This window comes from Myxocyprinus asiaticus, chromosome 47, assembly GCF_019703515.2.
Source record: "Myxocyprinus asiaticus isolate MX2 ecotype Aquarium Trade chromosome 47, UBuf_Myxa_2, whole genome shotgun sequence".
NCBI classification, from domain to species: domain Eukaryota; kingdom Metazoa; phylum Chordata; class Actinopteri; order Cypriniformes; family Catostomidae; genus Myxocyprinus; species Myxocyprinus asiaticus.
In genome coordinates, this window is record NC_059390.1 from 11166486 (window position 1) to 11177878 (window position 11393).

An 11393-nucleotide genomic window follows, 5' to 3' on the forward strand; every position below is an offset into this window, starting at 1 on the left:
CCTATTGATAGATGCAGCTGTCCCTTGCTGTGTCTGCCCAATCAGGAGTTTGCTTTAAATAAGACCTCCACCTGTCACTCACAAATTACACGCAGGCAGGTCGAAGGCCAATCGAAAGTGATCATCCCTACGCCCTACTCAGTCCAAAGGACGGATCCCTTACAATGGGTACTCTGAAGGGAGCATGGCAGTGGAAGGGCCCTTCGTGAAGATCGATTATCTTGCTTTAGTTTGGAGCAGTGGCATAGCCAAAGATGGGCAATTAGACCCAGGCCCACCCAGAATATTAGAGATTACTCTTGACTTCAAATATATATTTATCAAATAGTTAAAAAATGCATACAGTCTGATTTGCAACTGTTTGAATATGCCACATCTGTTGTTAAAGAAATTGTGGTTAAAAAAAATAATAATTTGGCCCATCAATTTTTATTGCGGCCCACCCAAAAGTAATTTCCTGGCTACGCCGTTGGTTTGGAGCGTCCTTTCAAGTGGAGTCCACTCCCTTCAGTACCTTTCAAAGGCACAAAAATGCCATTTGGAATTCGTCCAGTCTCTACCCCGGTCCAAGGCTACAGTGGGCCCATAAAGACCACTTAAAATCAAAGAAATGCTTTTAACTTTCCTAAAAGGAAGACAATTATCCCTCTTTATTCTTTGTTCAATTATCCTGGGTGAGACCTTTTAACCAGTCTCATACTGCTGAAAAAGTTCTATTTAGGTGTTGATTTGATTGAACAGGGCTGGCAGTAATCAGGCCTGGGCGTGTCTAGTCCAGCTGAATCCCATTATGAATGCAGTTTCATAGATTTGGGGATTTAGTAACTAAGGGGGCAAATACTTTTTCACACAGGCCCAGTTGGTATTGGATAACTATTTTTTTTTTGGCTTCAATAAATAACATTATAATTTAAAAACTGTATTTTGTGTTTATTCAGATTGTCTTTGTTTTATGTTAGATTTTGTTTGAGTTTTTGAAACAATTGAGTATGAGATATACACAAAACAAAAGAAATCAGGATGGGGGCAAATACTTTTTCACAGCACTGCGCGTTGCTTTTCTGTGTGACAATGGTGAATTATCAGTATTCCATGTGTGTACACATACAGTTTATATATGCTATTTCTTCCTCAAGGTGGCGCTGATGTTTCAGTGACTGACTTGATTTACATTTGACATTGCTATTTAACGAAGAAGAACCAACTTGGCAGTAAACTATAGCAAGTGTAACACATGAACAGTATGATATGACTATTGTCATTTGTGTGCACTACTGAAATTATGTTGTGCATTTAGACTTAATTAGTGCCTGAAAAAATACATACAGTACGTGCAACGTATTGATCTATACATAACACATAAGCTACACATAAGTGTTTGACAGCCAGTTGCGTCTCATGAAATTTCATCATGGTAGTAATGAATCCTGTCCTTTATTTGTTGCATCATCTCTTATATGATAAATAAAACATAAAAATATATCAGAATATATTCTATTCTATTATTTTGTAATTGTCTTAATGTTTTGAAAATTAGACACTATTTGGGCATTTTGTATATCCATTTGTGATAGATGTAAGTGCCAGGCCACTAAAGACCCGATCATGCATTCAATTTTGGCGAAACACCCATGCATTTAAGGGTTAAAAGGCATCGTGTTCAGCAAGGTCTCAGCAAAAAAAAAAAAAAAAAAAAAAATTATTAATGTATTTGTATTTTTTTAAATCATTTGTTCATTATAACTTTTTTTTTAAAGAACAGTTCGTTCCTAATTTGTTATATAAACCAATTTGCTCGTGTTCAAAGTTTATTTAAATACCTATTCACAGATCTTCACATTATACATCAAATAAAACCAGCATGACTCCATTTCTTTTCCCAAAGTACCGTAGAGCCAGCTGAAAAGTTAAAGAGAATTCTTAGTATAGAAATAGCATTTGTACAGATGCCACTGAACACTTGACTGCCTTTGTCTGTGATCTCTCTGTCTACCATTATCAGATTCAATTTACATTGTCACAGGGGTAGGGTAATAAAGAATAAAATAGTATTTATGTAATAGTACTGATATCATTATGGGATTTCAATCAGATTTGGAATAAATGAGAGATCCATCAGCCTACTAATCCCTCTTTTTGCAAACAACTACAATCCAGTTCATGTGAAATATCTATTCTAATAACAAAGACACTGACATTTTTTGAAATTGCAATATTTGTGCGCTTATGTCACTATACTATTTCTATACAAAGCAAAGGATAGAATGTTATAACTAAAAGAAAAAAATGTGATCACTGCCTAAATAATAATCCATGGTTAATCTAATCAAACATGGTGTGAAGCAGGATCCTTACCGAATGCACACGTGTGCATGCGCATCTGTTTTGAGTCTGAAATAGGCACTCTACCTCACACCACAAAGGCTTTCGGTTGGGTGAGTCAGAGGTCAGAGGTCAGGGTCTGGGTCTGGGTAAAGGGCTCCTGGTAGGACAAGACAAGACCCTGCAAGGAAATAGATTCTTGATGCATCTGTCCAAAAACCTTACTCCAGAGCCTACAGACTAATTTGGCAAAAGTCACATGGTCAGGGCAGACCCTATAAAGCCATGAGGCTTCCATGGAAGCGCTCGCACGCATTAGTCTCTTGCCTTTCCCACCAGTTGAACAGTCAGCTAGGCATAGAGTGAAATTGTTCATCAGTGACCCCCTCTTCACAAAAACAAAATCAAAAACTCAGAAGTAGCACCATGTGTGATACCGAGGAGTTTGTGGAGGACTATGAGGAGGAACAAGAGGACATGAACGAAGAGGAAGAGGAGGAGGCCGAAGAAGAAGGAGAAGCTGAGGAGGAAGAGCAGGAAGAGGAAACACAAGAGAACAGGAAAGAGGAGGAAGATGAGCAGGAAGTAGAGGAGGAACCCAAGCCTAAGCCTAAGATGTTTGTTCCAAATATTTCAGCGCCAAAGCTGCCAGATGGAGAGAAGGTGGACTTTGATGATCTCCACCGTAAGAGAGTGGAGAAGGACTTCAATGAACTGCAGAGTCTCATTGAGCTGCACTTCAGCACCAGGCAGAAGGAGGAGGATGAGCTCATGGCTTTGAAGAACCGCATTGAACGCCGTCGGGCCGATCGTGCCGAACACCAACGCATCAGAACCAAGCGAGACCGAGAGAGGCAGGCGTACCTGGCTGAGGAGAGGGCACGGCGCGAGGAGGAGGCAGCCAAACTGCGCGCTGAAGAGGATGCCAGAAAGAAGAAGATCCTCTCGAACAAGGGCTATGGTGGGTACATGCAGAAGGTGGATCAGAAGAAAGGCAAGAGGCTGACAGAACGCGAGAAGAAGACCAAAGCTCTTATTGAGCGTCGCAAGCCCCTCAACATTGACCATCTCAACCAGGAGAAGCTGGGAGAGAAAGCCCTCAATCTGTGGAAGTGGCTCAATCAACTTTACGCAGAGAAGTTCAAGCTGACAGAGAAGCTAAAGAGGCAGAAGTACGGCATCATTGTCCTGCGTAACCGTATTAGTGACCATCAAAGGGGAATCAAGGCAACCAAGAGCTCCAGGAAGTCTTGCAAATAATTTTCTTGGATTAAAAGAACAGAAAAATGTTTGTTGGAATCACAATTTCAAGACTCTGGTTGAAATTTCCAGGACATTCTTTTTCTTTTGTTTACAAATACCTTTCGTAACAATACACTCGGTTTATTCATTTAGCTCTGCGTCAAACGTGCAATGGCTTTTGTTGTGTTAATGCTTTGATGCGTTTCAACTTGACTTGATCTCATGATACTATGAACTTTTACAAGCTTCGACCACTTATTAGATTTCATATCATCAAGCAGAACTGCAATAAGATAGTTTTGCTATATATTTTAATGTATTAATGTAATTTTTTGGGGACAATTGTTCTTTCACCCCATGTACTACAAATATCTCACAAGACATTAAATATATTTTAAATAAAATATGATAATTAAAGCAATGATGTGATTTTGAAAAATATGTATCTTTGCTCATTTATAATCCATAAATGTTCTGGTAAAAAAATAATAAGAAAATAATTTTAGAATGTGTATTATGTTCTGGAATTCAACATATCAATAAAAAAAAAAATACATGAAGACATTATTAAGACATTATTATGTGTCTTTATTCTAACAATCATAAAGGCACATTAGGTATTTGCCACAATACAAAAACACAAGTATTACAACCCCATTGAGGCTTTTTTTTGGTACATTCCTCATAATAACTATGTTCTTACTATGAGGTTGTCATCATACAAAAGCTAAGTTATATTTTGTAATATAAAACCCCAAGTAACAGAAGTGTAACTTAGCTGTCTTCTATAAGTCTTAAGAAAGCCGAAATAAGCAGAAGAGTGATTTTGATTTCTGGTTATTATTAACTACATTTAACTATGTATTATAAGAGTGGAGTACATGATTTCTGAAGCGTTGCAGCATTTAAATTTTGGTGTATGACCATGCTTATCAATTAGTAAATTAAATTGTGCCAGCATATTATATAAAAATATTAATCTACAAGAAATGTTTGTATTATTTGAAATGAATTGTAACCTTAGTGCATTTAATGCATTTTACACATTTAATACCATTTATGAGCAATATTTAAACTAGCTTAGAAAGGACCTAAGTGCAAACAGATATGCCATCTCTGCAGTGTCAGATGTCAAGTTTGTTTTTTTGCATATAACCATCTAATCATGTAAATCATTTGATAGAGGTACAGACTAGATTATAGAATAGAAAATGCAATGCTCAGCATATTATCACAAGTTTGGAATGAATCATTTGTGATATGACATAACTGAAATGAAAAATATATTTTAAAACTAAGATTTCAAGGGTTTAGGATTTTCAACTTCATAAGCAACCATTAGCAATAGTGGTAGTTTGGATAATTGAACCCAATTTGTCAAACATAACCCATTTTCTTCTAACCGTATAAGACGTGACCTTGCTGTGAGATCTAGAGGTCCCGGTTGTTGCTGCTGATCATTTTGGGGTATGATGTTCCGATGGAGTGCCCAAATCTGTACACCACAATCTCTAGCATGTACTCATCCACCTTCACCTTAACGCTGGTCATACGTTCAGCTGAAAAAAAGAAGACTATAGTAAAGAGGGCCACCTCGAACTCTGGGCTGACGCCAATGAAACAGCTGCCCACTGGCTTCACCAGGCCATTACAGCTGAACTGCAGGTTTAACACGTGATCATCCTCATCTGGCTGTGACAAATAAAAGTTAGAGATCCTATATTAGTATGTAATCCACACAATACTACATCTTCTTCACATTTACAATATCTGGTTATGTACATACTTAAATTGTTACAAAACTGTTTCTTAAAATTGAGAGTTGAGATGTAGGGGATAATTTAGCCTGCTGGTCATTACTGCAAAATAAACCCTGAAAGGGCCCCAACGCAAAATGTGGAGCCTTGCATTATTATATTAATAAACCTACTTATTACATGTCTACTTATCAAATATGAAGGAAATCAGTTGCCTCAAACAATGGTCAACTATGCAGTTTAGCAGTCATTATATAAAAATATCTGACCACTGAATGCCACAATCGACCCATTAAAAAAGAAAAATAAGTGCTGAAGGAAACTATACACTATATAAGGATGTGATTTCTATCACAATAAATCTGTTGACAGACACCCGAACAAAATCTGTGGATAAAATAATTTTCATTCAAATACCGTATCCTTATTATCTCTGGCCTTGTATCCCTTGTAGTCCACATGTTTGTTTTTCTCCTGGTGGTAAAACTGGACCCAGTTATGGAGGCCCATGATCTCTGTACCATGCTTGGTTTCGCCAACAAACACATGCTCAAATCCACAGGAATCTTCACTGCAGAGGAGAGACAATATACAGTATAAACCTCTATGTATCTATAGATGTTGAGCTGTTAAATGTTAACGTACTCTATGTTACACTCTTAGTTTCCAAGATGGAGAAACCTTTCAAATCAATTGAGTGTCCTCTACTGGCCATGCGAAAAAGTAACTCACAATATGTCTCATGAAAACTGTTACACACTTACACTATTTCACATTACTAGGCATATATCTTTGTTAGGCCAAAGTGTGCCATACTAGGAAGTAGCAACTTTTAGGAGATGACTGAGATACTCTACTGTATATGCAAATCTGTTCAACAGAGCTTCATATCTTACCCTCCACTTCTGTCTCTGTGATAGAGTTTGAACCAGATGTCATAGAGCTGCCTCTTAAACAGAGCTGGGTCCGACTGGGCTCGACCTTTGCGTACTAAATACTTGTGTGCACACTGAAAAGAAAGAACTTGTCAGAATAGGATTGATAGTCTGCAATATTTGTCTCCACTTACAAGATAATGTTTGTAATGGTGTCTGCACTGTCACAACACTTCGTTGTTACTGTCTCCTGCCTGATCCACCACCTCTGTCATACAATTCTCTTCTTGCAAATCTGTTATTGAAGCATGCCAGATCTTATCTCAATATTGCCATTTGCACTCTGCTAAGGAAGTGTTTCACATTACAACTGGAATAATAAAGAATGGCAAATGAAATTTGACATTGCAGTATGTCGGTCTGAGCTGGTTCAACCAATGCTCGGAAGTTATTATGAATCAAAATGTAACATAAATTCACAGTTAAAATGAGTAAGATCTTTAGTAAAACTAGTGCACTAGGTAGTGCACACTGCAAAATTAGTTGGCATTAGGAGAAGTACACTGGTGATTATGTATACTACAAATTTACATACTAGGTGGTAAACATTACAAAATTAATACAAAAGGTAGTGTGCAATTCAATAAGTGCATTACCACACCACTAGTTATTATTCACTACAAAAGTAAACTAGATAGTGTGCACTGAACAAAGAGCGCACAACAACTACTATGCAACTACTATGCACATTTAGTCATGCTACACTACCAATATTTCAACATTCTAGGTCCATACAATGCAAGTGAATGGTGACTAAAACTTTGAAGCTCAGAAAAGCACATAAATGCAGCATAAAAGTAACCTATACAACTTCTGTGGTTTAATCCATGTCTTGTGAAGCGATCCAATCAGTTTTGGATAGAACAGACCAAAATCTAACTCCTTTTTCACTATAAATCTTGACATCAGCAGTCTCATTGGTTATCATGACTTCAAGCTCGATTACACTTCCTAGCATCATCTAGCACTCTGCGCAAGTGTCAAGCCCATTGTACAAAGGTGCCTGGGTTTGTTCCTGGCAGGCAGCCCTAACCCAACCCCCATCCTTAATCCTAACCATATGGAGCCTGTAAGGCTGAGTAGCCTGCGAGGAACAACGGCAGACACTTTTCTCCCATCGTGGCATGCATCAAGCACTAAGAAGTGTAATCGAGCTTGAAATCATGATCGCGCCGAGACTGAAATGGAAAGATTTATAGTGAAAAAGGAGTTATGATTTGGTTTATTACCACCCAAACCCATTTAGATCACTTCAGAAGTCATGGATTAAACCACTAGAGTGTTATGGATTACTTTTATGCAGCCTTTATGTGCTTTTTGGAGCTTCAAAGTTCTGGTCGCAACTTACTTGCTTTGTGAGGACCTACGGAGCTGAGACATTCTTCTAAAAATCTTCGTTTGTGTTCTGTAGAACAAAGAAAGTCATACACATCTGGGATGGCAGTAGTGCTACTTCCCAAAACTGATCAGGAATGATATCTCTCAATTTTCCAGGTAACAACTAACAATTCCCTATCACTGAACAATAATGTTACAGAATTTCAGCATGTCCAAACATGACATTGATACATCTTACAGTACGCCAGATGTGACACAAATTAATATAACATAAATGACAAACACAGGACCAGTGGGGAATTCGATAAGATACCTTCATGACCTCAGTCTTCAGAATGGCATTCAGGAAAAGATGGTTCTCCTGAATTTCCTCTTTTGTCACCTGCTCAGCCACTCCTGTAACCATCTCATAATTGTCCAGCAGATTTAGGAAGTCTGAGGACAACACAGACATGTAAACTTTATTGAATCACAAAAATAAAATGGACGAGTCTACAAATATCCAATGTGTCTAATTATTAATTTCAGAAAGATCTGTGAATATAACTAGATTGTTGCAAAACTGTAAACAAGAGCGCTTATGAATATTTTATATGTTATGAAAGAAAACATCTTACAGGCATAGGTATCAATGCTTTTGAGCTTGTCTTCGTTGACATAAGAGAACAGAGGAGCTCTAGCACTGTCCCTGGCATTATTACTGCCCTGAGCAACAAAGCCAGCTTTCCCCTGTACGAAAACAAATGTACAATAAATAATGGTCCCTTCAATTCATATAAAACAACACTGCCACAAAAAAGCTTGATCAGATGTACAGTATATACATGCAAAACATCACTATTTATTATGTAGATATTTCGAAAAACATAAATACAATATCTATGCAGAAATTTGTCTTATCCTCTGACCTCCTACCTGTAGGTTGATTTTATAGTCAACTCCAGGTTTCATGCGGTTCACATCTAACCTCCACAGCTCATTCAGTACCTCTGAGAGCTCCTTATTGATGTCTGAACTGCAATAGAAAAAGTAGCTTAATAGACAAAGTAATAGTTAAAGGGTTAGTTCACCCAAAAATGAAAATTCTCTCATCATTTACTCATCCTCATACAATCCCAGATGTGTATGACTTTCTTTCTTCTGCAGAACACAAATTATGATTTTTAGAAGAATATTTCAGCTCTGTAGGTCCATACAATGCAAGTGAATGGTGACCAGAACTTTGAAACTCCATAGAATCACATAAAGTCAGCATAAAAGTAATCCATTTGAATCCAGTGGTTAAATTCATGTCTTCAGAAGCAATATGATAGGTGTGGGTGAGAAAAATATAAATATTTGAGTAATTTTTTCCTATAAATCTCCACCTTTGACCAGCCCCAACCAGTAGTTAGCAATATACACTTGGAATGTGAATCAATAAAAAACAAAAGAAGAAGAATATGTAAGTGAACTTGAAAGTGGAGATTTATAGTAAAAAAGGACTTAAATATCGATCTGCTTTGCACCTAAACCTATCATATCGCTTTTGAAGACATGGATTTAAAACTGAAGTGTGTAATTTCTGTGCCACTAGTGCAACCAAACGGAATTGCAAAAAATAAACTTTCTTTACAAAACAGTTTTCTGAATATGCCCCCCGTCCATTTGGTCAAACAAATAAATAGTCCCGGGTTAAATGGGTCGCTCAAACAAACAGAGCAATTTTCAAAATGCCACAGATAGATGGTGCTTACAGTTTTTGAGAAAATTAATCTATGAATGGCCTATTAATAGCTGTCTCTGCATATTAAGATGGGATAGGAGAAAGTATTTTAACACAGAAAAACTTACTGTACTTCAGTTTTAACCACTGGAGTCTTATGGATTACTTGTATGCTGCCTTTTTGTGCTTTTTGGAGCTTCAGAGTTCTGATCACCATTCACTTGCATTGTATGGACCTACAGATCTGACATATTCTCCTAAAAATCTTCATTTGTGTTCAAGAAGCAAGAAAGTCATACACATCTGGGATGGCATGAGGGTGAATAAATAATGAGAGAATTTTCTATTTTGGGTGAACTACTCCTTTAAATGTTTAGAACTTAGCTATAGTCCAGGTTGTATTACAGCAGCTGTATTATATTGTTTGTTTGAATGTGTTATTTTATACAGTATATACCAAGTAACATGTTCACAAAGAAAACAGAGCCACACAAAACAATGCTGTGCTCGTTTGCTTTGTAAACCCAAGGTTGGTTGTGTGACGCCCTTTTATTTCCTGTTGTTCCTCCTTAAGTTCCTCAATTTCAATATTTCCAAAATCAAACATGCTGACTTTGCAAATATCTCTGTACATGTTTCAACCAAAATACTATTAGTTACATTTACTACCACTATGACTATTACTACTATTACAGTAAGCTCATTTTCATCTCTTTCTGCCTACAGTATATACATGACTGGGTACAGTACACATTCAGACACATTCCCAGTGCTGAGAGACACATAGTGAGTTACAGCAGCGGTTCCTCACATTGGGATTCTTTTTTTTTTTTTTTTTAATGCTTTATTGATTCAATGCCACAAGAACAAAAGGTATTACATATCCACATAATCAAATTAACACTAGCTGCCAGAGAGAGAGAAAATAAATAAAGGAAGAAAATTACATAAATTTCAATGCTTTCAGAGCATTACATGTTTTCAGTGCTTTTTTGTTTTTTGTTTGTTCCAAGAGATTTACATATAATTTAAAGTCATTTATAAAATGTGCAAAATTTGGTTTACATTGAGCCCACTTCTTTTTATGTATATGGAATTTTCCTAACAAAATAAACAAACACATTGGGATTCTTGGAAAGAGGATGTTTGTAAATATGACGTCATCGCCTTCACCTCAAACAAAGATGAAAGCTTACAACAAAGACTACAAACACCTTGCAAACAAATATGAAGTATCTAACATTTATGAATTTAAGTAGGCAGATACATGTGCCCGATATCAGTTTATTAACTTAACGATTTAAAAATTATCATAAAGTCTGCCTTTCTAATACGCACCGGATGTTGATAAAGAGGGAAAAAGAAAACAACTTTTCTAAAAGCACAATTGACCACATTTACATTTTAGTTAGTCGAAAGGATAGTCATTATAATTTTAAAACCATAATAAAGACTATTCTTAGTCATAATCATGCATGCAATTATCCAGTGTTACGTTTTGTGCCAGCTGATCTTGAGTCATGACAAAACTATGAAACATCTGCATCATAAAAAAAAAAAAAAAAACATATCTTAAGTGTGATGTGTGAAATAACTTGTTGCAATTATTTTTCATACCCTCTGGCCATATCCGGTGGTTAATCCACTCTGTCGATTCAAAGAAACACGTTCAGTCACTCTAGAAGTGAAAAGCAGGTTTTTACGGATGCGTTTACGCTAGTTAGCAAACTCTGTGATTGATAGAGAAATGAGACCAATAAAAGTGTAGAGCGTTAAAGCTTCTCCTCTAGGATTGGTTATTTTCCATAATAGGCGGGGAATAAATCAGAGAATATTTAGCAGAGACGGATCACTTCTATTTAAATGAATGGGAGAAATTGGAACGCCCAACCAAGAAGCTCTAGCGCTCAACTGTCAACAGATGTAGAAATGAAGTCCCGCCTTACAAGTAAAAGAGCCAATCACCTTTTAGATACAGACATCGCCCTTTCAAATCAACTCGCTAACACGCATGCGCATTAGCTATACAAGCCTGGATAATTGCGTGTTTTAACGTAATATGAGGTAAAGAAGAACAATTTATGATTCCAATAT

General features: G+C 36.8%; 2 protein-coding genes across 2 annotated transcripts; one reads left to right on the top strand and one right to left on the bottom strand.

Moving 5' to 3' along the window:
- Positions 1-1691: 1691 nt before the first annotated feature.
- On the top strand, positions 1692-4793 carry LOC127436389 (troponin T, cardiac muscle isoforms-like). Its single transcript, XM_051690493.1, has one exon. It carries the CDS (start codon positions 2749-2751, stop codon positions 3580-3582), a length of 834 nt encoding a protein of 277 aa, XP_051546453.1. The 5' UTR covers positions 1692-2748; the 3' UTR covers positions 3583-4793.
- LOC127436388 (uridylate-specific endoribonuclease C-like) lies at positions 3859-11052 on the bottom strand. The gene is made up of 7 exons (XM_051690492.1): positions 10917-11052; positions 8510-8609; positions 8212-8323; positions 7908-8029; positions 6218-6330; positions 5739-5892; positions 3859-5256 (listed from the first exon to the last, which is right to left on the bottom strand). Exons 1-7 carry the CDS (start codon positions 10925-10927, stop codon positions 4996-4998), a joined length of 873 nt encoding a protein of 290 aa, XP_051546452.1. The 5' UTR covers positions 10928-11052; the 3' UTR covers positions 3859-4995.
- Positions 11053-11393: the final 341 nt, after the last annotated feature.